The 27498-nt window shown below is 40.0% G+C and overlaps 2 protein-coding genes across 3 annotated transcripts; both read right to left on the bottom strand.

The window, feature by feature from the left end:
- Positions 1-1356: 1356 nt before the first annotated feature.
- Positions 1357-12811, bottom strand: LOC114140842 (galactose-specific lectin nattectin-like). The gene is made up of 7 exons (XM_028011101.1): positions 12687-12811; positions 12522-12587; positions 5532-5547; positions 4851-4945; positions 4507-4641; positions 1813-1924; positions 1357-1568 (listed from the first exon to the last, which is right to left on the bottom strand). The coding sequence occupies exons 2-7, from the start codon at positions 12585-12587 to the stop codon at positions 1501-1503; spliced, it is 492 nt and encodes a 163-aa protein (XP_027866902.1). The 5' UTR covers positions 12687-12811; the 3' UTR covers positions 1357-1500.
- A 3315-nt stretch (positions 12812-16126) lies between these two features.
- On the bottom strand, positions 16127-26216 carry LOC114140837 (galactose-specific lectin nattectin-like). 2 transcript variants are annotated; one of them, XM_028011091.1, is made up of 7 exons: positions 26096-26213; positions 25931-25996; positions 25740-25758; positions 17599-17693; positions 17254-17388; positions 16619-16730; positions 16127-16346 (listed from the first exon to the last, which is right to left on the bottom strand). In XM_028011091.1, the coding sequence occupies exons 2-7, from the start codon at positions 25994-25996 to the stop codon at positions 16279-16281; spliced, it is 495 nt and encodes a 164-aa protein (XP_027866892.1). In that variant the 5' UTR covers positions 26096-26213; the 3' UTR covers positions 16127-16278. The 2 variants fall into 2 exon arrangements, with proteins under 2 accessions (XP_027866892.1, XP_027866893.1); XM_028011092.1 differs by lacking the exon at positions 17254-17388 and having other exon boundaries at positions 26096-26216.
- Positions 26217-27498: the final 1282 nt, after the last annotated feature.

Raw genomic sequence — 27498 nt, 5'->3', positions numbered from 1 at the left:
CTCATCGTTTGGTTCTGGGGATGCAGAGCAGAACCAGAACTTTCTTTAAACTTTGTGGCTAACATTAGCTTTAGCTTATGCTAGACATTTTTCTTGTAAAAACGTGCTATTTAAGTATCTAAACATTTTTCATTCATTAATGGACAATGTTTCTACCTTATGTTCAAGTATATTACGTGGTTTATTGTCGTTAGTGTCAGAGACCAAGTAACGGGGATTTTACGCTTCAGGCTTTTTGCTTCTGCAGCCTGAGGAACAACAAGCCCATAGCTTAACAGTAGAGCAGCTCTGGTGTCAGAGTTCTAGTTCAGCTGACTGTTCAGGTTCAGTTGTTGCTTTTAGAAAAATATGGCCGTGTTCCTTAAGGTCTCCATGTTATTTCACTTTATTAGTTTTGCATGCTTCTTGTGAAGCAGGACGGTGTTTACAGCAGTTTGTACAGGCGGGTCAGTAGCTCTGCTGTCTGGCTCTGGTCTGATCTCTCGTTCCCATAAACTCTTTCAGGCTGAATACAGAAGTGATTCCATGGAAATAACACAGGAGGCTCCTTTACCTTCTGCTTTAGGCTGAAGAAGTTGATCCGGAGTGAAGCGAAGGCTGTAAACTTTGCTGTGCAGCATTAGCTTTAACTGGTAGCAACGAATATTTACAAGCCACCATCTTCTTAATTCAGGACCGTTTGAAAATCCATGAAAACTTAAAAGCCCATTATATTAGGAAGACAGCAATGTTCATAGTATTGTTTTATTTACGTCTAGAAATAAGACTTTGTCTTTTCTAGCTGTCATGGTAACTCAAAGCGGAAAAAAGAGAGCCGCATTTGCGCATGCGGTTGTGACGTCATCGCAGCAGGTGCAAAGAGCCCATTAGAGCAGTGCTTCAACATGCAGTCATCAATGAGGCTCTAATGTAGGATTTTGGTCTGAGTGATGGGATTACCATGGTAGAAAGTTGATTCTCCGTCTGCTGAAAAATGTCTGTATTCATGTGTTTTGGATCATCATCCTGCTGTCAGACCTAATAACGACCCAACTGCAGTATTCTGGTTGGGTCAACAGATTTTTAACTAAAGATGCTCTGGTGTTTCAGAGGTTTATGATGACAAACATTTTTACAAGGTTTCATTAAGTATAAAATATTTCTGACATTAGTGAATTTGTTCAAAACAGGTGGTACAGAGTTTATGAAAACTGTTCATATTTCATAGATTGTTATTACTATACTGATGCCCTGATATTCTGATGATTTTCAGCATAAAGTTATAGCTGAGATTTAGAACTATTACCAATTAATTTATAAGTTGCTGCTTAATTGGAATTGTGACACATTTTAAATCCTATAATTAAATCAATCTGATTTCATAGAAAGAAAATATTTATTTAAATAAAGTGAAATCAGATTCTTCCAGCAGTGATGTCATTGAGGTTTGGCATCCAGGTGGAAGTGACATCACCAGCAGGAAAGCCATATGGGCATTTCAGATTAAAAGGCATGAGAAGGTTATAGGGGTCTGGCACAGATGAAGGGAAGCTTCTTGGTGCAGACATTGTCATTCACATAGTCTCGTCCTGTAAAGAGACAAAGAGACAAATCCTGACTGCAAACCTTTGACAAAGACTTGGACATGATTTGATCAGTTACAGAAAGCATGCAGGGCAGATGAAGTGTCTTGCCCAAGGACACAATAGACATGAATGGAGTGGGGGTTCGAACCAGGAACCCACCGATTACAGGACAAACTCCTACTTACTAAGCCACCAGATACATACATTTATACAAAATTATTAAATTACAGATTGTGATTTCCCATACCAAATAAGTTGATGTCCATGCAGTGTTCGTTTCCACCAAAATTGTTTGGCTCACCGTAGGACCACTGATCAAATGCAAACTTGGAACCATCACTCCAAAACCACGTACCTTTCTGAAAGAACATCTTAGTTTTAAGTTCCTATGCAAACAAATCACACAGAACCAACATAGACTTCTGTCACTCATTATAGAAAACATGAACTGTGTTTGGATCGTTTCTATTTAAAACCCTCAGCTGGTCAGAGCAGCCGGTGGAAAACAGAGGCAGGTTCTGGTTCTGTTGGAGGTCTCCTCTCATTCCTCTCCACTGTTGCCACATGCTTCCTCAGCATGAGGGAGTTTAGCATAGTCAGTTATTCTATAGAGCTTAGGAACGCGACGTCACTGCTCTAGGCGTAGGGATATGAGCGCCATCTTGTGAGGCCGTATACATAACCGACAAAACAACTGTCTCACAGATATTTTGAATTTTTGAATCTAAGTTACTTAAAATTAATTAGCAATGGTACGAACTTGCTGCGTCATTGGATGTAATGTCCGATCACACGACCGAAACGGTAAAAAGATGGAAAACTGACTTTCGTTTCACTGTTTTCCTGCCTGTAAACAACGGGAGAGGCCTAAGCTATCGGAGCTAACAAAAAGGAGATGAATGTCCCAGGTATCAGCGGTGAGACGTCCTGATATTACGTTGTACACCATCCCAAGATATCTACGAGTTTGCTCCAGATATTTCCATTCTGGTGAGTGTCATTCGCTTTGTTGCTGTTGTGTCATAATGTTTTGCTATGATTTTGTCCAGGTGTACTCAAGTTCAGGTACATTGAGTTCATTTAAGTGGGTCAACCTTGTTTAGGTCGGGCTAATATTTTTTATGTAGCATAGTCCGAGTTTTTGTCAGTGGACATCGAGGTTATTCCATTATTGTGAAGTAAACTATTTTACTGGTGTTATCAAATTTACAGCATTAATACTGATGTGTTCTGATATTATTTCCTCTTAAAGGCAAACCGACGTATGAAATGGATCAGATCAATCCAGACTGAATCTGGGTCACTGCGATGTAAACGCTACGACATCGGACCGACATTCACGTCAATTAAAGAGGCGATGCAGCAAAACCATGATGGATCAACAAGTTACAGAGACTGTTGTCATGATTTACCCCAGAAGAGGTAAATAATGAAAACACAGTGGAGGCTGTAGAAGAGGAGCAAGTTGGAGAGGCTGAGGAGGAAACCCCAGGAGAGAAGCTCAGCAAGGCTGCAGACTCTGAAGAGGAACATGAACCATTTGTGTTGAAATATGTAATCAGTTGGAAGTGGCTGTTTTTGTCTCATTTAATAATTTAATGTGGTAAAAATTCATGAAATGTTTGATTCAAGCTCTTCAAGTTGCATGTAAACAGGTGATGAAATGAATCACATTTCAAGTAAAAATGTGATATTTAAAATGTTTCAAGTAATAAACATATATGTAATGAAAGATTATATTTTAAATAAACATTTTATGTGATCAGAGTAAACAATTATATTCAATTTTGCAGTAAACATTTAATGTGTAATTAAACAGTTCAGAGTTAACAATAAAGGTGACAAGTAAATGTTATGAAATAGATCACTCTTTAAGGAAATATCTGTTGTATTTAACATATTTCAGGTAAGAAGTGAACATGTAATGAAATTGATCCTGTCTGAATTTTATGTAATTGAACATTACAGGTAGCAAATGTGATGATCATCTGAGGTAATACATTTTCTGAACATTTTTAAAAAATATTTTTTAAATATAAAATTATTTAATTAAAAAAAGGGTCAAAGTGTAATAAAGTTGATCTATACAGTCTAGTAGAATAATTTCACACTGATTTTGAGTTAATGGGGCACACAATTTGGAAGCTACTGAAGAAAACATATTATTTAATATTAAAATTATTTATCCATCCATTTTCTTACACTCTTGTCCCTACTGGGTCGGGAGGTGCTGCTGCCTCCAGCTAGCGTTCCAGACGAGAGGCGGGGTCACCTGAACAGGTCGCCAGTCTGTCACTTAACATTTTAATAGAGGATAGTGTGCCTCGTGAAATAGAATGAATTACCACTTTTTTGTATCAGATGGACAATAGGCATTTATTTACAGGAGTGTTTGGTTCAGAAATTTACTGTCCCAATGTAAACCTCTGAGCGCTTCAGGAGGGAGCGGTGAGAACAATTGGCCGCAATTAGCGTTCATAAATCGGATCAACCTTGAGCTAAACGCTCCTTACTCCGCGGAGCGCTAATATCCAACTTGAAACAACTTCACCGCGGTCGGTAGCACAATGAAAACGCCGGAAAAAGTTTGTTTTGGTCTGTGGCCATACAAGATGGCGCCCAGCGGCGTAAATGTCACACACAGTGACGTCAGTTAAAAAGCTCTATACAACTAACTGGGTTTCCTGAGATAACTGTTGACCAATTGATATTCTAATCTGCAATTAACTGCATCGTGTTATAACCAGGATCAACTGGAATGTATTTGACTGAACTGACCACTTTATTAGGAACACCTGTTCAATTCAATTCAGTTTATTTATATAACAACAATTCACAACAATTATTGTCTCAAAGCATTTACAAAAAGTGTCATGAGAAATGCATCTTGACATAGAAAGTCATCAACCAAACAGTTATTTATATGTTTTTAAATTCTCACCTGTGCTGAATCATGAGCTCCAACCCAAGTTTGTGTGTTTTGTCCACTTGCTTTGTAGATAAGCTCTCTGATGAAGTCGTACTCATTTCTACTGGTCATTGAGGCCAGATTTCCATCCAATGAGAGGCAGAATTTCTGAAAAAGGCAAGACAGGTTTAAACTTTCCTCTGTGCAGTGAGACAGTTGGTGCAGCTGAATATCGACCTTTAGAAATTATGGTTCTATTTGTTTAACGGAAATCAGTTTCTATAACCTTGTTGTTGGTGAATCTTATTGTCTCATATCAATAAATTTACATTCTTTTGAATGTAGGAAATCTGCTGTGACCATCACATCTGTTGTACCTCTGCATCAGCCCAGGACTGTTTGACATTCACATACAGGAAACATCGACCGTCGTACCAAGCCCAACCAGGAGTGCACTCATCACAGTCGGCAACTGGGAAATATTAAGAGAGAAAGTAAATACATCCATCCGATAATCATCATCATTTCAACACCAAACACAGTCAAGAGGTTCAGCTTCATCAAACATTATGGTAAAAAATACATTAAAAATATAAGAAATTAATCCAAATTACAGCTTATGAAAATGGGAATTATGTCAATTAATAATTATGAAAAAAGCATAATCAATGTTAAATCAATAGTCAACTAAAAATACTGTACTTCAACCAAAGATTTTATCAGATGACAGTTATTACAAAATATATTCACATGAAAAAACTCTGAAATGACACATTTATTGGTTCTGATTCAGATATTTTATTCAGAAAATAATTTGGCTTCTTAGCGTTTCTAGCTGCCTTCTGTGAAAACTACTGGGACCTATCCACCTTGTGGGATGGGATGTTTCTATACAATATGTACTGACTAAACAATTTATTAATTTACTTTGTAAAGAAATTAAGTCCTGTACTTTTGCTGAAAGGATGACCCAATATAGCCGATCTATGTAAAAGTTTCTTATCTTATATTGTTGTCTTTTAGGTGTTAGAAACTTCAAAAATAAAAGAAGCACGCACCTTCCAGCTGACATGCCTGTGGATGGAAAACCCAAAGTTTTAGAATAAAATTCCCAACAAAACGAAGTTTCTTCATTTTACACAGGTGCTATACAGACATACAAAATGCTGCTTGCTCTGTGACAAGACGAACAATAAATAGTTTATCATGTCTAGACTTTAAAACAAAAACAAGGAAAACACCGCGGGACAGTGAATTTTTAATTGAAGCGAAATAAAAACCTGGTAAAAGTGCAGAAAACAATTATTATTTGTTCAAAAGAAAAGATAGCGATGCTGAAGATAAAACGTTACTGCAGATGCTACTAGATGAAATTATCAGTATTAATACATGTCAGTGGAAATAGCACAAAAAATTAGGCTACTCAAGTAAAACTACAGTTATTTTGGATTTTAAAATTGCACTTAAATACATGTAGTTACTAAAATTAAAAGCATCATGTGCCTCAATAAAATTTTACCTCAGTTACTTTGTGATGAGCAAAACAAAGTTCTGCTCATTAAAGAAAATGTTTCTGGTGTTTTCTTATGTTTATCTTTACTCATTGATGGATATTATTTCAAATGTAACTGAGTAACTGTACTCAAAACAAATTCAAGTAAAAGTAAAAGTTCGGGTTTTGGAAACAACTTAAAGGACAAATTAGTTGTTTTACTGGTATTACAGCAATTGATATAAATGGAATTAATTGCTTTCCACCCTGTATGGCAGAACCAAAATACATATCTTTTCCACATTGTGAAGTGCTTCTACTTCTGTGTTATCCATACAGGTAGCATATAGCAGTGGTTCTCAAACATTTTTCAGTGATGTACCCCCTTAAAAATATATTTTTAGTCAAGTACCCCCTGACACAGGCAAAACATTTTTGGAATTAAAAAGAGGTACAGTGCTGTAAAATCACTGTCTGATTTATTAAAGCCAAACAACTTATATCAGTGAACCTGACAAATACATCCATATTGCAAACATTGCATGGTTAAACAAAAAAGAAAAACAGAAGACGGTGACCACCAGGAAGGTATAAAACCAGTCAAACCGTTTTATTTTAAAGGATATTGAAACTAAATACTGAATATAAAATTCAGTGCATGAACACACATTTATATATTTTTTTTTTGAAGAATATTTTTATGGAATTTTATAACATAAAAGAAAGAACAAGTGACAGTGATACACTTAACACAGATTCTCATTAAATAACTTGGTCCCCAAAGCAAACAAACACAAATAAACAATAATGAACAATGAGAAAAAAAAAAAAAGAGAAAAAAACCCAGCAATCTCTGCACAGTTCTCTTAATGTCCTTTGTAACGTTTCAGAAACTCGGTCAACGGTGACCATGTCTTTTCAAATTTCGCTCCTTTTCCTCTGACAATATAAGTGAGTCGCTCCAGAGCCATACAGGATGACATCTCCTTCACCCACATGTGATTTGATGGTATATCCATTTTTTTCCAGTATAGAGATATTAATCTCCTGGCCTGCAGGAGTCCAAAGTCAATCAATTTTAACTGTCTGGAATTAAAAACACAGTTCTCTGAATAAATACCCAAAACACACATTTTGGCCTCAGCAGGTACATTCACTCCAACAATCTCTGACAAAGTTTGTGTAACCAAGTTCCAATATTGTTGTAACTTTGGACACTCCCATACACAGTGAAAGAGAGTACCCCTTCCAACCAAACATTTACAGCAGATATCTGGGATGTTAGGTGCCCAGCGGTTCAATTTGATTGGAGTTATGCAAGTTCTCACCAACCACTTGTACTGAAGGAGTTTCATGCTGGTATTGATTGATTGCTTTTGGGCCTTTACGCGTGCAGTATTCCAGTCCGCTACTTGTATCTCCTCTCGGATGTCAGCTCTCCATGCATCCAATTTATCTGCAGTGGATTCCTCATCGTGCCTTAGTAAAGCTATATAAAATAAAGAAATATGACCTCTCCTCTCTAAATTTCCTAGCACAATATTCTCTAGGTATGATAGTGGTGGTTTGGATTCAATCGTTTTATGTTTTGACATAATAAAATGTTTAATTTGTAAATACTTATAAAAGTGTTTCTTTGGAATGCTATATATTTGGCGTAACTGCTCAAATGTAAGAAGCCGGTCATCCTTATAAAGATCTGCCAGTTTCTGTACACCTTTATTTGCCCAGATTTTGAAACCTCCATCAGCTGTCCCTGTCTTAAAATATCTGTTCCCCCAGATGGGTGAGAAAGAGGAAATGGAAGGGGTATCTCCAATATATTGATGGGTCCTATACCAAACATCAATTGTGTTTTTCAGAAAGGGATTTTTTGTTATTTTTATCAGTTGCTTTGGTCTTGCGGAATACAAATACAGATTTAATCTAAGGTTTGTTATTAATTGTTCAATTTTTATCCATGCTGGGGGTGATTCGGTTGAGAAGTAAAACATAGCTGAACGTAGCTGGGCGGACCAATAATACAATTTAAGGTTAGGAAGTTGCAACCCCCCTCTCTCATATGGCAGGTACAACAGGCGAAGTCTTAATCTAGGCTTTTTATTATTCCAAATAAATCTACTGAAAATACCATTTAAACCATCAAAAAATTGTTTTGGAAGAGGCAGAGGAATTGTCTGAAAAAGATACAAAAATTTTGGCAATATATTGATTTTAATCACATTTATTCGGCCAATCATTGATATGAGCATCATCATCCTATTATTCAGTGACTCGTTTACTTCACTGACCAGAGGATCATAGTTTACTGATACAATTGTTTTAATGTCTGAGGTGATCTTAACACCAAGGTACACAAATCCCTCTCTTGCATTGATAAAGGGGGTTTGTATAACCGGGTTCAGTCTTTCGTCCCTGTTCAAAAATAGAATAGAGGACTTTGAATCATTTATTTTGTAGCCAGAAAACTGACCAAACAACTCTATTTGTTGCATTAAATTTGGGATGCTAATGGACAAACTTGTCAAAAAAACTATCAGATCATCAGCATACAATGCCAATCTATGCTCTTGGTCTCCCAACTGAATGCCAAATAGATCAGTTCGCATTCTTATCATCATTGCCAAGGGTTCTATAGCTAAGACAAATAACATCGGAGATAACGGACAACCCTGGCGAGTGGAACGTTCTAATATGAAAGGTTTGGAGGCTAAATTATTTGTCCAAACACTGGTTTCAGGAATTGTATACAAAAGTTTAACCCATTTGAGGAAATTGCAACCAAATCCATACCTCGGAAGAACGTTAAATATATGACCATTCAATTCTATCAAAGGCCTGACGGGCATCAAGTGATAATAAAGCAGTATCTTTAGCGTCAAATTTCTCATGAATTATATTTAGGACTCTTCTTATATTGTGAAACCCTTGACGTTTTGGTATAAAGCCATTTTGATTGTTATGAACTAAATACGAGATAAAGGGGTTCAGTGTGTTTGCTAAAACTTTGCAAAGTATTTTAGTGCCCACCCCCATCAGACTGATTGGTCTAAATGAGGAGCACTCCTCAGGGGGTTTACCAGGCTTTAACATCAGTGTGATCATTGCGTGTCTCAGAGTAGGTGGGAGAACTTCACTTCTAAATGCTTCTTCATACATATTAAAGAGCGGGGTTATAAGTTTTTCTTTAAAGGTTTTGTAGAATTCAATAGGGAAACCGTCTGGCCCAGGAGCTTTACCGCTGTTGATACTTTGTATGGCCTGTGAAATTTCCTCAATCGTTAAATTCGTATCCAATTCCTTTTTTGTCTCTTCTGTAAGTGTCTGAAACTGAAGTTGATCTAAGAACATATCTTGTTCTTCCGAAGCGTGGCGGCACTCCGATTTATATAGATTTACATAAAATTGCCTAAAGCTATTGTTAATTTCAGCTGGATCTACTGTTACCCTACCAGAGGGGGTCTTTATACTATTAATTGCTCTTTCACTTTGTATTTTCTTAATTCTCCATGCCAATAATTTCTCAGCTTTCTCGCCTTGGTCATAATAAGATTGTTTTAACCACATTAAACTTTTTGCTGCTGCTTCATAAGATAATTTATTATATTCAGTTCTCAAACATAACAATTCACTCTGCTTTGTTTGGTCATCATTGGTATTTAAGTCTAATTCCAAGAATTTTATTTGTTTACCCAGAATTTCCATTCGCTTCTTTTGTTGTTTGTTTTTTGTACTTGTATAGCTAAGAATTTCACCTCGAATATATGCTTTGAATCCTTCCCATCTCACTGAGGTGGAAGTCTGACCCGTATTTAATTCAAAATAAGTATCTATCTTCTCCCCTATCAATCTGACAAAATTTTGATCTTGTAGCCATTTTGCTTGAAACCGCCAACGAGGTGAATTATGCACCAAGTTTTCTATGTGAATATTCAGTGAGATAGGTGCATGATCACTGATCACTATGCTGTCATACTGACATTGTTTGATCATTGATAAAAGTTCTCTTGAAACAAGGAAATAGTCTATACGTGAGCGGGACCTGTGTATACCCGAGTGACAAGAGAATTCTATTTTATCAGGATTTTGTTCTCTCCACACTTCCACCAAGTTGATATCCAATATATATTGACTTATTAATTTTCTAGTTTGCTTTTTATAAGCATCTGGGCCAATTGATCGGTCAATATTTGGGTTTAAAGTGCAGTTAAAATCTCCTCCAACTACATAAAGTCCTTTAAGAGTAGATATAGTAAGAAACAGGTCTTCAAAAAATGTTGGCTTATTTTCATTTGGACCATATAAACTCACTAAATTTAGAGTAAATGAGAAAATATTACCCTGGACAATCACATACCTACCAGCTGAATCTTTTATTGTTCTTACAATTTGGAATGGTATGCTTTTATGGATCAAAATAATTACACCTCTTGCATAATTATCATATGATGCATATATCACCTGGCCCGGCCATCTATTTTTAACAGACTTTATCTCACAATTTGTTAAATGTGTTTCTTGAAGAAAAATTATCTTCGATTTAAGTTGCTTAATCCTGTTTATAACCTGTTTCAGTTTAGTTTGATTCCGAAGACCTCTCACATTCCAACTTGTAATTTTTATGTAAGAAATGTGAGTATTAACTTGTTCCATCCTTTATTTTTATTTTTTTTGGAATGTTAATAACAAAACATGATGCTGAGTTAACGGATAATACACACAGATTTGAGTAAAATAAAATAAGTAACTAAATAAAAGAAAAAAACCCAGAAAGTGACACATAACCCTTAATTCCCCCCCTCCCTTACTCAGATTAATAAATTGGGGCTTTTGCTAATCCACTAATAAGAGGAGTAGCTGAACTATGAGACCCACTTCAAAAGCAACAGTGGTGCCCGTGAACCATACACCATAGTAGAAACATTAATACAGCGAACCCATAAATAACCATAAATTCCCTCTTCTGAGAGGCGTTTAACCGAAGATATTTAGTATTAACGTGACATACATAACCAGCAAGTACAAAAGTATTTGCTAAAAGTGTTATACGAACATATCCCGCATAAGAGAAGAAAAAAAAAAGCCAAAACAAGGTCACTCCGTAGCTACCTATGACTTATACATACACCAAAAATTAACTGGATACTGTGTCAGCTGAGACAGAAAAACAGATATCAGATATAAGCAGCTGATTTTGTGGTTCAGGAACTGAACCGGTCACCAGTACAGTCAGTTCTCTCCGGCGTATGTGCGGAGGAAATCCCCAGCTTCCTTAGGAGATGAGAACAGCTGTATCTTCCCCTTGTGGAGGATCCTCATTTTGCATGGATTGTATTGAAACCCGCGGAACGTTCCCTTTTCAGAAAAAGCCTTCCTGATGTTATCGAACTCGGCTCGCTGTCGGATGGTTTCTGCTGAAAGATCTTGGGTGAAGAAAAGTTTATTCCCCTCGTATCGAATATTGCGCTGTTTTGTAGAGCGGAAAACAAATTCCCGATCTTGGAAATTCAGGAACCGAATGAGGACGGCTCTGTGCTGGTTCGGCTTCGGAGGTGCCAGAGTGCGGTGGGCCCTCTCAATGATGAAGGGTCTGTCGGTCTCCAGCCAGCGCGGCAGCATCTCCCGTATAAAGTCCAGTAAAGGCCGCTGACCTTCAGCGCTCTCCCGGAGCCCAAAAAGGCGCAGATTCTTCCTTCGGCTTCGATTCTCCAGGTCGTCGGTCTTCGCCTCCAAGTAGGATATTCGCTTCAGGGTTTTGGTCAGACTAGCCGTACTAGCTTCTAAAAGTTCCTCCACCGACACGATTCTGTTTTCAGCTTCCTCCAGTCTAGTAGCATTAGCAGCAACATTTTGCTTCATTTCTGCTATGTTTTTTCCAGAGAAGCAATGGACTTCGTCATTTCACCCATACGGTTATCTATGCTGTCCAGTTTATTTCCAAATCCACCGAACTCGGAATGTAACGACCGAAGCTCAGCTAGTACCGTGCTAAGGTCACACATGCTATCAATGCTAGCGGCACCTTCTTTGTCTTGATCTGTTCCCGAAATATCAGTTTTAGTTGGTTTTTGGGAATCGCGTTTTCGTGTGAAAATATCACAATCCTTAAGAGTGGTCGATTTTGACATCTTCAGATCCAAATTATGTTTCTAATCCTGGGTTTTATCGAAGATTTGGTGCAGGTCACACAGAGCATCCACTTTAAGCTGCCATCTTGATTCGCGGCTCCACAGCGCCCCCACACATTTATATTTTATCAAACTTTTTACAAAATAATTTTTCCCAAGACTGATTATGAGGAGCCTACTGATTTTTTAAAGATATTTTGAAAAGCTTCACGTACCCCCTGCAGTACCTCCACGTACCCCCAGGGGTACACGTACCCCCATTTGAGAACCACTGGCCTATAGTACAGTAAAATATTTATGACTTTATTTATTTTGGTTTGCACAATGAGCCACTGATGATTTTTCTCATAGTACCAGCAAGAATTTAAAACTACTTTCACCCCAGCATACCAGTCATCTTTTCCATTTAAGTCCTTCTCCATACTTACATCAGCTCCATCCCAGAGTCCAAAGCTCAGACCAAGAAGCAGAGTGAAGACAAGACCGGCAGCCATCTGTAGAAAGAATCGTTAGGAAAGTTCATAATTAGTATCACAAATCATCTCAATCAAGACATAAAGCATCATGATGAGCAGTAGGACTTTAAATGTCACCTTGTTTTGATGGTTAGTTGAAGAGTCTGTTCCAGCAGCAGTTTCTGGTCACAGGATGTCTCAGAGATGGAAACACAGACTTTATATACCTTCAGTTTGTTTGTCTGTGAAGTGGAAATCTTTGAGTAAGTCACTGTCTGTTCTCGTTTTTGCCACTTTTTTACAAAGTGTTCAAGTTGTTGCAGAATCTTCCAGGATTCGGCCAAGGACGTTTTCCTGGTAGCGTGAAGAGTTACTTACCATAAGAACTGATTAGAACCGGACCAAACTGGCTGATGTTGCCACTTCTGTTTCTCTGTCCAGAACAGTGTTCTTGTATGGAATGTACTCTCTGATGACAGAAGTGTATTAAAAATGGACGTAACTTTTTTTTCATAACTTTTTGGTCTTCAATGCCTCAAGACTGTGCCGAGTGATTCTAAAGTTTATGTGTCAAAAGTTCTAGGAGGAGATTGCTCAAATACAACATGCATAAAAAAGCCAATTATTTAAAGTATTCCAGGGGGCGCTGTAGATTAATTAGGCCACGTTCACCAAAGATTCTTGAGGATTCATGTTGGGGGTCTGATAGGGATCGATCCCAGTGAGTTTGGTGGAGCTCAGCTGAATCTGTGGGATATAGAGCCAAACGTACGGCAATGGTATCCTTTGTGACTTTTCCACACCGCCACGCCCACATCCTCCACCAAAGCGGGTCAGTTGGAAACCACGTCATGTCAACATGTCTTCAGTTACTGGACACATTTTCATGTTCATTAGGTCAAAGTGGTCAGATAGAGGCCATTCAGAGTAAAACATGACACTTCCTGTTCTCGGTGGGCGTGGCTTAAGTGATGTCATCATTTCTCCATTGGGTATTGTAGGGAACTGGATGTGGATCAATCACTGAAGCTTTGGTGTCTCTGTAAGGTTTTGTGTAGGAGACGTAACAAGATCGTGTCAAAATCAAAACTTCAAACCAAAATGGCTGAATTCCTTTTTGGTACTTGGGGCATCTTTTGAGAGATGCCAGGGGGCACTGTTGAGTTGGGGGAGGGGGGCATTTGTGCAACTATTGTGACAACTTTGAAACACATAAATTTCACACAAACCTGACACGTCTGTCAAGTTTGAGTTTTCAGATTTGTTAAGGTCTCCATTAAACCAATTCTTTTGATAGAAGAATCATATTAATAAACATTATGAATATAATAGGCTTGGAAGGCTTACATATATAAAAACAGAATAAAGGATGTGTTGGGTCTATTTTAGTTCCTAACCTGCAAGGAATCAACCAGAGACACAAATTACTTTTCTGCAGAAGAGGGACGCAGAGCCCGATGCGGAGAACCGCCGTCAAACACTGTCTGTGATCAACTCCGCCGGCTCTTTGTCCCCAACTGCCTTTTATTATGATTACAAGGAAGGAGGTTGGGCTTTTTTACACAGTCGCACAAAGAATTGATCAAAGACCTTTACTATAGGATGTTCTGGAACCTTCTGTGGACATGCCCTTACCAGGCACCAGGCTGACCGCAACCAATCAGTTTCACAGGAAGCTGATAACACAGGAATGTGTAAATGTTTCTAGCCTCCAGGCAAACATCAGTTTAAATGGTTAATAGTGTATCACAAAAGAAAAGAAGTCAAGTAAACAACACACAAAATAATAATATGAAAACATAACCTTTCAAATAAACTCACAAGTAAATGAACTTAGATAATTTTTCTAACAGGATTCAATAATGTACAGTAAGGTCAAACTCTCTCCATATATACTGTGTAATTATTATAAATAGAAAACCCTGTCCCAAAGGAATGTGCAACTGAACAGGTTAATTTAAATTATGATCAAAATATCCATGACCCCACTAGGTATGAGGATGTAAGATGATGGATGGATGGATGGATGTACAAAATATGTATGTGCAATTGAGCATGAAAACATAACAGGCTGTTTACAGTGACAATAAAGACTGCAACAGCAGTAGAACATTTATGCTGCAGATATCAGCAGAAATGTTCTTTAAAGTGAGTAAAAACTGTTAATATTACCAATACCATCACAAATTGAGTTTGTTGGGGTCAATGATGGCTAAAAATTCTTATAGCTGCTGGGAGAAAGGATCTGAGATAGTAGTCCTTTCTGCAGTCTGTCACTGAGAGAGCTCTACAGTTCAGCAGCAGCTTCAAGCACAGAGAGAGACACTTCAATAAAGATTCAATAATATACTGTGTTAACCTGGGATCCAGCAGTAGGAAGAGGAGGAATTTCAGGAAGGAAACCCTGTGATGTCATGGAGACCTAAAAACCCCACAACTAGGACAAACATTCTCTGTCATCCTCCATTTTGGATGGCAACACTGGGGAGACAGTATGCTCACTGGCAGAGAGAAGGCTCCTCCATGTCCCAGGAGCTAAAGATTCAAAAATAAAGGTTACTGTTAATGCATCCAGTACTTAATCGCAGCCAAAGGAATAAACCATCATCCAGGTTTACTTAGGATTCTGCAGAAGGAACCGTGGAATTACAGGTTCCCTGAAGTGTGCACAGCAGAGATGTGCAGATATCAGCAAAAGTGTCATTTACAGTGAGAAAAACTCTGTTAACAAAAGCTGCCAGCCAAATGCCTCTGATGACCTGAGCTGAGCAGGAGATTGTGGATGTAGCTGTTTTCACCAACAGCTTCTAATAGGAAACAAACCTCTGACCAGGTGCAGCAGGCCCTCTTCGGCCCTTCCAGGACAAGCAGGTGTAGACAATGGAAGGACGAATGATAAAAAAAATAATGCAGTTTAAATAAAGGGATTGAAAATAGTTTGGCATGTACATTTTTAGGTTTCTAGTTAACTTTCAAACATGTAAACGTAGCCACAAGAGTTTAAGACACATTGCATTTATTTTTATAAATCTAGGTTTTTACTTAATGAGTCCCGACATTCCTTTATTTTTAAGCAGTCTATGTTCTGTATTCTCTTTGTGGTTATATTCAGCTAAGCACACTGGGGTTCTGTAGGATTTTGGTCTGAGCGATGGGATTACCATGGTAGAAAGTTGATTCTCCGTCTGCTGAAAAATGTCTGTATTCATGTGTTTTGGATCATCATCCTGCTGTCAGACCTAATAACGACCCAACTGCAGTATTCTGGTTGGGTCAACAGATTTTTAACTAAAGATGCTCTGGTGTTTCAGAGGTTTATGATGACAAACATTTTTACAAGGTTTCATTAAGTATAAAATATTTCTGACATTAGTGAATTTGTTCAAAACAGGTGGTACAGAGTTTATGAAAACTGTTCATATTTCATAGATTGTTATTACTATACTGATGCCCTGATATTCTGATGATTTTCAGCATAAAGTTATAGCTGAGATTTAGAACTATTACCAATTAATTTATAAGTTGCTGCTTAATTGGAATTGTGACATATTTTAAATCCTATAATTAAATCAATCAGATTTCATAGAAAGAAAATATTTATTTAAGTGATCAAATGAAGTGAAATCAGATTCTTCCAGCAGTGATGTCATCGAGGCTTGACATCCAGGTGGAAGTGACATCACCAGCAGGAAAGCCATATGGACATTTCAGATTAAAAGGCATGAGAAGGTTACAGGGGTCTGGCACAGATGAAGGGAAGCTTCTCGTAACAGCCATAATCATTCACATTTTCTTGTTCTGTAAAGAGACAAAGAGACAAATCCTGACTGCAAACCTTTGACAAAGACTTGGACATGATTTGATTGATCAGTTACAGAAAGCATGCAGGGCAGATGAAGTGTCTTGCCCAAAAACACAATAGACATGAATGGAGTGGGGGTTCGAACCAGGAACCCACCGATCACAGGACAGACTCCCACCTACTAAATCACTGGACACAAAGATATAATAAAAACATACATTTAAACGAAATTATTAAATTACAGATTGTGATTCCCAGTAATAAATACCATGTAAGTTGATGTCCATGCAGTGTTCGTTTCCACCAGAATTGTTTGGCTCATTCTTGCCCCAGGAATTAAACACAAACTTGGAACCATCACTCCACATCCAGTAGCCTTCCTGAAAGAACATTTAGTTTTAAGTTCCTATGCAAACAAATCACACAGAACCAACATAGACTTCTGTCACTCATTATAGAAAACATGAACTGTGTTTGGATCGTTTCTATTTAAAACCCTCAGCTGGTCAGAGCAGCCGGTGGAAAACAGAGGCAGGTTCTGGTTCTGTTGGAGGTCTCCTCTCATTCCTCTCCACTGTTGCCACATGCTTCCTCAGCATGAGGGAGTTTAGCATAGTCAGTTATTCAATACAACTAACTGGGTTTCCTGAGATAACTGTTGACCAATTGATATTCTAATCTGCAATTAACTGCATCGTGTTATAACCAGGATCAACTGGAATGTATTTGACTGAACTGACCACTTTATTAGGAACACCTGTTCAATTCAATTCAGTTTATTTATATAACAACAATTCACAACAAAGGTCGTCTCAAAGCATTTACAAAAAGTGCCATGAGAAATGCATCTTGACATAGAAAGTCATCAACCAAACAGTTATTTATATGTTTTTAAATTCTCACCTCTACTGAATCATGAGCGCCAACCCAAGTTTGTGTGTGTTTTCCAGTTACTTTGTAGATAAGTTTTCTGATGAAGTTGTACTCCCCTACACTGTGGAATGAGGCCAGATTTGCACCCAATGAGAGGCAGAAGTTCTGAAAAAGGCAACACAGGTTTAAACTTTCCTCTGTGCAGTGAGACAGTTGGTGCAGCTGAATGACAAGCTTTAGAAATTATGGTTCTATTTGTTTAACGGAAATCAGTTTCTGTAACCTTGTTGTTGGTGAATCTTATTGTCTTATATCAATAAATGTACATTTCTTTTGAATGTAGGAATTCTGCTGTGACCATCACATCTGTTGTACCTCAGCTGTAGCCCAGTTCTTTGCAGTTTTCTCATACAGGTAACATCGACCGTCGTACCAAGTCCAATCCTTTTCACACCCTTCACATATGTCAACTGGGAAATGTGAAGAGAGAAGGTAAATACATTCAATTGATAATCAGCATAATTTTAACTCCAGACACAGTATAGAAGTTCAGCTGCATTTGTCATGTCTCTGATTAGGCTTCTGACCCACATACAGAGAAAGACTCAAGACAGAAATCAGTAAAATGGGGTTTATTTGAAAAGGTGGTGGTCCAGGGTATGTAGGCGATGTGGGGAACTTCTGGAAGAAATAATAAATTGGAAGAAATAATAAATTAGTGGAGTAGATGAAGGTAAAAGGAAATGTTGGATAAAGGACTTACAGAGAATGATAAGGAAGTCCGCCATAGAAGGCTGAGTGGGTTGTTGGTCTTGAAGTAAAAACTGCAAAATAGTAGGCTGAGGGACGGTGGCTGCTGCAGAACTGTTGGACAGGTGGTACAACGTTGATGGAGGAGCTAAAAGTTACCAGTCAGAAAATCCAAGCTGAGGGTTATGGCTGGTTCTGGTCTGATGATGGTTGAGAGGTTTCACAGATAGATTCAAGGTGGTACTCAGGGAGACCTGAACAGAGGGAAACACGGAGTAACACTGGGCTCAGATACTTCACACAGAAAGCAACTCAGAAGTTCACAAAGTGAACTTGACGTCACCACATGGGTTAACTCTCAGGCAACTCAGGCAAATTAGTGACAGGCAACAAGCTTCTTATAACTAGAATAGGATGAGGTTAAAGGAGTTGCGGGTGTGGCTGCACAACTCCCCACTTTCCTGACATCACCTTCCCCCCAACGACCACCATCTGGTTTCCCAGAAGAAGTGGACGCAAAGGAGGCTTCATAGTCAGCTATGAGAGATGGGGTCAAGATTAAATTGTCATGTTCCGTGTTTTTCTGTGTGTTTATTTTAAGTTTCCTGTGTCTCTGAGTCTCCGTGTTGTCCTGTCTCCCTTTGATTACTCCCAGGTTTTTCTCGTTCCCTAATTACCTCCTGTGTATTTAGTGTCACCTGTGTGTCTGTGTCTTTGTCGGGCCCTTGTTGTTGTCAGCGTTATTCTGTTGCTATGTCCACTGGGTTAACCTGTTGCTACCGGTGTTGAGCCTTGGCTTCCGCTCAGCCGTGCTGCCAGGGGTTTGGACTGTGTTTTCTGGATTCTTTTACATTAAAACCTTCATTACTCATCTTACCTGGGTCTACAGCGTCTGCCTCACCACCTTCACCATCGCACCTCATGACAGAAGGACCCAACCACAAGTACGGTGAGGCACGCTAATTTCATCATGGACTCAGGAGGCTTGCTGAGAACGATCGAGGACTATGTAGCGGTTGTGGCAAGCCTGTACTCGGCACATCAGCGCCTGAATATAGCCACGTGCATGGTCCTCATGTTGGATGAGTGGATCCCACGACTTCCGCATCTGGGGCTGGCGGAGTTGCAACAGGAGGCAGAGTGGCAACGCCTGACAGCCATTGCGGTGCTGAAAGGAAACCCTCTGCTTCCCAAGCCGGACTATCTCTCCGCCAGCCCAGCTCCTGCGTCTCCGGGACCAGCACCTCCAGAGCCCGCAGCTGAGGATCTTCCGCCACTCGCCGCCGCTCCGGATCATCCGCCTGTCGCCGCCACTCCGGATCTTCCGCCTCTTGCCGCCTCTCGCCGCCGCTCCAGATCTTCCGCCTCTCGTCGTTGCTCCTGAGACTGCTCCAGCCGTTGTTCCCATGGTGATGGGATTCCTGGCACCTGGCCAACAGGCGGCGTGGCTTAGGGCGTTTCCTGCCCCAGTTAGTGAGTTATCAGCCCCAGTTAGTGGGTCTTCTGCTCCAGTTAGTGGGTCTTCTGCTCCCTCGTTGTTTCCTAGTGTGTCCCCAGAGTTTCCCAGTGGCCCCAGTGCTCTCCCTGAGTCTCCGCCCCTTAGTGCCAGTTCCGAGACTCTTAGTGCTCCTCCAGAGACTCGTTGTTGCCACCTCCAGCGCCGCGAACGGCCGCCGGACCACCTCTGTGGTTCCCGCCTCCTTTGCCTTCGCTCTGTGGGTCGTTTTTTGTTGTTTTGGAGTCTGGCCCCCCATCCAGCACCCCTCCGCCCACCCTTGTGTTTTTGTTTTTTTGGGGGGCGTCTGGTAGCCGCCCTTGTGTGTGTGTGGGGGGGGGGAACTGTCATGTTCCGTGTTCTTCTGTATGTTTATTTTAAGTTTCCTGTGTCTCTGAGTCTCCGTGTTGTCCTGTCTCCCTTTGATTACTCCCAGGGTTTTCTCGTTCCGTAATTACCTCCTGTGTCACCTATTTAGTGTCACCTGTGTGTCTGTGTCTTTGTCGGGCCCTTGTTGTTGTCAGCGTTATTCTGTTGCTATGTCCACTGGGTTAACCTGTTGCTACCGGCGTTGAGCCTTGGCTTCCGCTCAGCCGTGCTGCCAGGTGTTTGGACTGTGATTTCTGGATTCTTTTACATTAAAACCTTCATTACTCATCTTACCTGGGTCTACAGCGTCTGCCTCACCACCTTCACCACCGCACCTCATGACAGAAATACTGCGTCACCCATGAACGGTTTTCAGGACTGTAGCATTCCCAGTCAACAAGACATTGATACCCCCAACTTCGCCGACAGGAGGCCACGATCCACTGGATGTCAAAAGCTGGATGCCCATTAATGACTCGGGTGGGAGGTGGGGCCTCCGAAGGAGGGCACAAAGTGCTTGTATGGACTGTTTGATCTGGGAAACATGGAAGGTTCGGTGGATATGAAGACTTTGGTGTAGGTGAAAATGGATAACAGAGGGACTTATGATGGACTGGATCTCATACAGAAAGATGAACCTGGATAAGAATTTCTTAGACATGGACTTTAATGGGACATCATGGGAGGATAACCAAACTTTCTGACCTGGGGTGTATTGAGGTGGGAATATGTATCTTGTATGAGAATCTCTTGTTATGTTCTGCTGTTTGGTTGAGAGAAGCAATGGCATTGGTCCAGATTCATTGGATGGCCTGAAAGATGGCGTGGGGCACTGCAGAGTCCAAATGGCATGGCAAGGTATTCAAAGTGACCAAGAGGAGTCTTGAAAGCAGTCTTCCACTCATCTCCCTGGCTGACACGGACTAGGTGTTAGGCATTGCGGAGGTCAAGTGTGGTGAAAATCTTAGCATCATGGAGGGGTTCGAAAGCTGAATAGATAAGTGACAGAGGGTAATGATTCTTGGTGATTTGCTTTAGTCCATGGTAATCGATGCAGAATCGGAGTGAGCCATCCTTCTTAAACACAAAGAAACCCACCCCCAGAGAAGAAGAGGAATGTCTAATAATGCCAGCAGCAAGAGATTAATTTATATACTTCTCTATGGGTTCTCTTTCGAGGTGAGACACATTGAAGAGACAGCTAGAAGGCAAAGGTGCTCCAGGGAGACAGTTTATGGCACAGTCGTATTATCTGTGGAGTGGCAGCGATAGAGCCTTGCTTTTGCAGACAACTTGTTTAAGATCCATAATCCTCTGGGATGTGGCTCAGTTCTGGGGATTCATCAACAGGTGAATTCCCTGGTGGTGGTCTAGGAGGGATTATAGATTGCAGACAGGAAGAAAGACAGTGGGCCAGGATTCAATACAGCAATTTCACAAGTTGAGATATTTATTGTGTCTTTGTAGCCAGTCAAAACCTAGTATGATGGATGAATGTTTGGAATCAAAAACAAAGAAAGTAACAGTTTCAAGATGGTTACCTGAGATGATCAGAGTAAATGGGTTGGTACAATGGGTTATGGGTGGCAAGGGTCTTCCATTGAGGTCTGTAGTCTCAAGAGGGTTCCTCATAGGAATAGACTCTATTTTATGTTGATGAATAATGGATTGGGAAATGAGGGTCTGTTCGCAACCTCAATCAACCAAAGCGCTGATATGGAATGAGTATTATTGAAAAAACTGTGGAGCAGGAAGGAAAAACGGGGAGATGTGGTGCATGTGGGCTTGTTCATTAGACTCCCCTTAGTTACTGATGGACTTTGGCTTTTAACCAAAGGGGACAAGTGTCAATGAAGTGATGAGAACCTCCACAATACAAACACTGGTTGGACTGCATCCTGCGCTACTATTCCTCAGGGGATAGCTAGGTCTGACCTTGTTGCATTGGTTCTGGTTTTTGTGAATGAGACTTAGAGATTGAGGAGGATGAGGAGACAGAGTGAAAGTGGGTGAAAAATTAATGGGAGGAATGAGGTAGTTTATTCTTGGTCGGTCTTGTAGTCTTTCCTTTAATCTCAGCTCAATATGGGTTACTTGGGTAAACAGGTTATCTACAGTCTCTGGTTCATCTAGCAGAACCATTACATCCTCCAGTGACTCATTTAAAGCATTAATAAAAACACTCTTTAGTGCACATGAGTCCCAGCCAGACGCAGCTGCAATGGTGCAGAAGTCAGTAGAAAAATCTGAGACAGACTGTTGGCTTTGCCTGATCTTCCATAACACCCTAGAAAGGGACTCAGGGTTAGGGTTTAAGCTAAGTCATTTTGAATTCTTTAACAAAATCCTCCAAACTAATCCCAAAGTTTGTGTAGTCTTGAAAGCGGACTTCTGCCCATTTCAAAGCATGTCCAGAGAGTAAGCCAAGACTGTAAGCTACACTGCCTGGCCAAAAAAAAAGTCGCCACCAAAAAATGGTCACACTCTCTAATATTTTGTTGGACCGCCTTTAGCTTTGATTACAGCCTGCATTCGCTGTGGCATTGTTTCAATAAGCTTCTGCAGTGTCACAAGATTTATTTCCATCCAGTGTTGCGTTAATCTTTCACCAAGATCTTGTATTGATGATGGGAGAGTCTGACCACTGCGCAAAGCCTTCTCCAGCACATCCCAAAGATTCTCAATGGGGTTAAGGTCTGGACTCTGTGGTGGCCAATCCATGTGTGAAAAAGATGTCTCATGCTCCCTGAACCACTCTTTCACAATGTGAGCCCCATGAATCCTGGCATTGTCATCTTGGAATATGCCCGTTCCATTTGGGAAGACAAAATCCATTGATGGAATAACCTGGTCATTCAGTATATTCAGGTAGTCAGCTGACCTCATTCTTTGGGCACACAATGCTGCTGAACCTAGACCTGACCAACTGCAGCAACCCCAGATCATAGCACTGCCCCCACAGGCTTGTACAGTAGGCACTAGGCATGATGGGTCCATCCCTTCACCTGCCTCTCTTCTTACCCTGATGCGCCCATCACTCTGGAACAGGGTAAATCTGGACTCATCAGACCACATGACCCTCTTCCATTCCTCCAGAGTCCAATCTTTATGCTCCCTAGCAAACTGAAGCCTTTTTTTCTGGTTAGCCTTACTGATTAGAGCTTTTCTTACGGCTACACAGCTGTTCAATCCCAACCCCTTGAGTTCCCTTCGCATTGTGCGTGTGGAAATGCTTTTGCGTTCACAATTAAACACATTCCTGAGTTCTGCTGTTGTTTTTCTTCGATTTGATTTGACCAAACGTATAAGTAATCGCCGATCACGATCATTCAGGATTTTTTTCCAAACACATTTCTTCCTGGAAGACGATGGTTCCCCACCATCCTTCCAGTTTTTAATGATGTGTTGGACAGTTCTTAACCCAGTTCTAGTAGTTTCTGCAATCTCCTTAGATGTTTTCTCTGCTTGATGCATGCCAATGATTTGACCCTTCTTAAACAGACTAACGTCTTTTCCACGACCACAGGATGTGTCTTTTGCCATGGTTGTTTAAGAAATGAGGAGTTACTCATTGCATCAGCTGAGGTTAAATAACTTGTTGCCAGCTGAAAGATAATCGCCTATGCAGTACTTATCCAATAGGAGGCTTGTACCTATTTGCTTAGTTAAATCCAGGTGGCGACTTTTTTTGGCCAGGCTGTGTATCTTGCTATTGTCAGTGGGAGAAGACAGTGAATGATTGAAAATTAAAGAGCACTGGAGAAGAAAACTCCCACAACAACTGACATCACCAACAAGTTTGTCTGGTGCTGGTGGTAAAACATCACGCTAGGGTGCTGGAGGTTGAGCAGTCATATTCTGTAACCCAGCAGCAATATGAGCCAAAGCCTGATTAGTACTATTATATGGTGCAGAGAGGGTTCAGAGTACAGTTTCATGTGATTGAAAGCCAAAGGCCTGTTCTGATAGTGCTCTCCCAAGACTCTGTGCTGGGTCTGGTTAGCCTGAGTGTTCTGTCATGTGTCTGTTTAGGCTTCTAACCCACATGCAGAGAAGAAATCAGTAAAATTGGGTTTATTTACAAAGTGGAATAATGTGTGTAACAAATTTGTGTAGCTTACGAACAGATAAGTTGAGAAATTTAGATTTCAAGTGTTGTAGTTACAATTAGTCTTCTTGCTAAGTTCAAAAAGGAGGATAATAAGCACAAACAACCATATTGCCAAGGAAAATGAACAGACTGTTTAATACAAAATTAAACAGAATATTATTGTAACTTTTTTTCAACAGAAAGTGTCCACCCTTATTATATCAGGTAGTGTGTTTTCTTTATGTCCAGATTTCTTATTGTTCAGTTCCTTTCTTTAGTTCAGTAATTGAAATTTAAGTCAGTCGGTCAAGTCTTTGTCAAATTCAATGGCCATGTGTTTCTTTGGATAGAAAATCTTATCTTAATCCAGTGCAAAGCAGGCAGCGGATCCAGCAGTCCCAGGTCTTAGGTTGAAACCTGGAGCTCAGCACATCCAATCCAGGCCTGCGGCGGTGTGCAGCTGGACAACGTTCCAAGTTGAATGTGGTTCTAAAAAAAAACAACCGGAGAAAATCACAGCAGAAATTGATTTAACTGCAAGGATCAGGTCACTTATCTTCTCTTCTGTCAACCGTTACCGGAATTCATCAGAATTTATCATATAACGTGCTTTCTTTTCTCTCAGCGTGTAATAGCTCAGCACAATGTGCTGCAGCCAGTTACGGTTCCTTCTTCTACTCCTATTTTTCTCTGCTGTTTAAACCAGAGTGTAACTAACTGGCAGTTTTTGGTAGCAAAAGAAAACCCAAAATTAAAATAGAAACCGATTTGCTGGTGCATTAAATTACATGACAAAATCCAATAAAAACAAAATATAAAATTATTACTAACAATAATATTACACACATATATGGGGGTTACATGCGCAAAGGTGGTGATACAGGGTAGGTAGGCAACGTGGGGATACAAGGATTCTGGAAGAAATAATAAATTAGTGGAAGTCCACAAGGGAAGGCTGAGTGGGGTGTTGGTCTTGAGGTAGAAACTGCAAAATAGTAGGGAGAGGCCTAGAGAGTCTGATGGTGGTTGCTGCAGAACTGGTGGAGGGGGGGCAGGTTGTACAACAATGATGGAGCAGACCTGAAGAGAGGCAAAACACAAGAAGTAACACAGGGCTCAGATACGTCACACAGAAAACTACTCAGAAGTTCACAAGGTGGGCTTGGCATCACAACATGAGTTAACACTCAGGCAAAGAGTGACAGGCAACCAGCTCCGTGTATCTACGTATGATGAGGTTGAAGGAGTTGCAAGTCTGGCTGCATACCTGCAGGGAATCGGCCCTGAGTCCTTCAACTGGCTCACCGTGGCACCCTCTTGTGGCTACCTACTGGAAGTGTAGAACCACAGAGAAAACACAACATCCCACTTTCCTGACAGCATCAAACAATATGGTAAAAATGAATAAAAAGTATAATCAATGTTTAAAAATGGATAATCAATTAAAATTTCTGCACTTTAACAAAAGGATTTAGGAGATGACAGTTATTAAAAAATATATTCACATGAAAAACCTCTGAAATGACACATTTATTGGTTCTGATTCTGTTATTTTACTCAGAAAATAATTTGCCTTCTTAGCATTTCCAGCTGCCTTCTGTAAAAACTACAGTGGTCAATCTGCCTTGTAGGATGGGATGTTTCTATGCAATATGTACTGACTAAACAGTTTATTAATCCTGTACTTGCACCTAAAGGATGACCCAATATAGCCGATCTATGCAAAGGTTTCTTGTCTTTTTAAAGAACTTCTCACAATGTAATTGTCATCTTTTAGGTGTTAAAAACTCCTACAATAAAAGAAGCACGTACCTCTCAGGTTACATCCGGCCTGTGGACGGAAAAACCCAAAGTTTTAGGACAAAATTCCCAACAGAACAAAGTTTCCTCATTGAACTTCGACCAAATGATGGCTCAGATTGCTCCATCTGATCTACGTCAGTCAGCCAAAGCTCACAACAGAGACATACCAGTCATTGTTTTAAGTCCTTCTCCATACTTACATCAGCTCCATCCCAGAGTCCAAAGCTCAGACCAAGAAGCAGAGTGAAGACAAGACCGGCAGCCATCTGTAGAAAGAATCATTAGGAAAGTTCATAATTAGTGTCACAAATCATCTCAATCAAGACATAAAGCATCATGATGAGCAGTAGGACTTTAAATGTCACCTTGTTTTGATGGTTAGTTGAAGAGTCTGTTCCAGCAGCAGTTTCTGGTCACAGGATGTCTCAGAGATGGAAACACAGACTTTATATACCTTCAGTTTGTTTGTCTGTGAAGTGGAAATCTTTGAGTAAGTCACTGTCTGTTCTAGTTTTTGTCACTTTTTTACAAAGTGTTCAAGTTGTTGCAGAATCTTCCAGGATTCGGCCAAGGACGTTTTCCTGGTAGCGTGAAGAGTTACTTACCATAAGAACTGATTAGAACCGGACCAAACCGGCTGATGTTGCCACTTCTGCTTCTCTGTCCAGAACAGTGTTCTTGTATGGAATGTACTCTCTGATGACAGAAGTGTATTAAAAATGGACGTATCTGTGAGATGCTGCTCTGCTTTTCCAGACTCTGTTGGATTCAAAGTCCTTTGACTGCCTTCAAATAAAACACTTGAAAGATAAAGTTGAAACTTTATCAATTCTTGAGTGGTTTCTCTAGCTGTGTGATAAGGAATTTCCACCACATTCTTGGTGTCAGAAGTGGGATCTGTCATGCCAGAAGGACTCTGTGGCAGAGGACAAGAGCATTCGGCCATCCTGAAGACTCAAAAACCAGCTTCAGTCCTCCTGTGTTAAAAACAGGGCAGGTTCTGGATCCTTCTCCAGATTTATGTCTCAAGACAATCCTGTCACAGAGGTCTAGAGATTATTCCTTTTGTTTTCATGCTGGCTGCTCTGTGTTTAGCAGTGATCACCTTGCCTTTTTTGGAAACAATTAGAAACCTTCTGCAGTCTGAATGATGTTCCAGTGAGTTTGCTGTATATCAGGGTTAGGATCAGTGAGTTATTTCTAGTTCGTTCTTGACATGCAGCTTTATGTCATCCATGAAAAGATGGCCAATGATTACTCCTCTTCAGACTGGCATGTGTCGATATTCTATAGTTCAAAGCACAGATGACAGCCATCAGGTGGACGGCTTTTAATGTGCTGTACACCAGACAGCGCATTTAGAGAATCTTCCTTTTTATCATAGAGATACTTCTGTTCCAGTAGTTTATGGGCCGCACCAGAGTCAAATTCTAATATAATCCTATTGCCATTTTTGGAGGTGTTATGAGAACTGGTGTAAGGAGGTGAGATCATTCCAGGTTAATGCAGAAAACAGATCATGAAGGCCTGAGAGAAATAAGTGAATCCTGTATTTTGATTTATTGATGATTACAAGACAAAGTTATGTTGAATTTACTTATGTACTCATGTGAATTAATCATGATTATAAACTAATGATTTTGTATTTTGATTTATTGGTGATTAAGGAGGATTGATTATGAAATAGGATGAATTAAAAATAATAAAATCAAGATCAAACGATTACTAAAAGGAGTAATGTATGAAAGAATGCATTTAAGAATGTTGT

Source organism: Xiphophorus couchianus, chromosome 24 (assembly GCF_001444195.1).
Source record: "Xiphophorus couchianus chromosome 24, X_couchianus-1.0, whole genome shotgun sequence".
NCBI lineage: Eukaryota > Metazoa > Chordata > Actinopteri > Cyprinodontiformes > Poeciliidae > Xiphophorus > Xiphophorus couchianus.
Note: the sequence above shows the minus strand (reverse complement) of the source record. Positions and strands in the feature narration are given on the sequence as shown.

Coding starts and splice junctions, on each gene's coding strand:
- LOC114140842 (XM_028011101.1), bottom strand. CDS start 12,587: ATGGCTGCCGGTCTTGTCTTCACTCTGCTTCTTGGTCTGAGCTTTGGA. Junction 4,642..4,850: donor AGTCCTGGGCTGATGCAGAG/GTACAACAGATG, acceptor TGCCTTTTTCAG/AAATTCTGCCTCTCATTGGA. Junction 1,925..4,506: donor GAGCTCATGATTCAGCACAG/GTGAGAATTTAA, acceptor ATGTTCTTTCAG/AAAGGTACGTGGTTTTGGAG.
- LOC114140837 (XM_028011091.1), bottom strand. CDS start 25,996: ATGGCTGCCGGTCTTGTCTTCACTCTGCTTCTTGGTCTGAGCTTTGGA. Junction 17,389..17,598: donor AGAACTGGGCTACAGCTGAG/GTACAACAGATG, acceptor TGCCTTTTTCAG/AACTTCTGCCTCTCATTGGG. Junction 16,347..16,618: donor CATGGACATCAACTTACATG/GTATTTATTACT, acceptor GTCTCTTTACAG/AACAAGAAAATGTGAATGAT.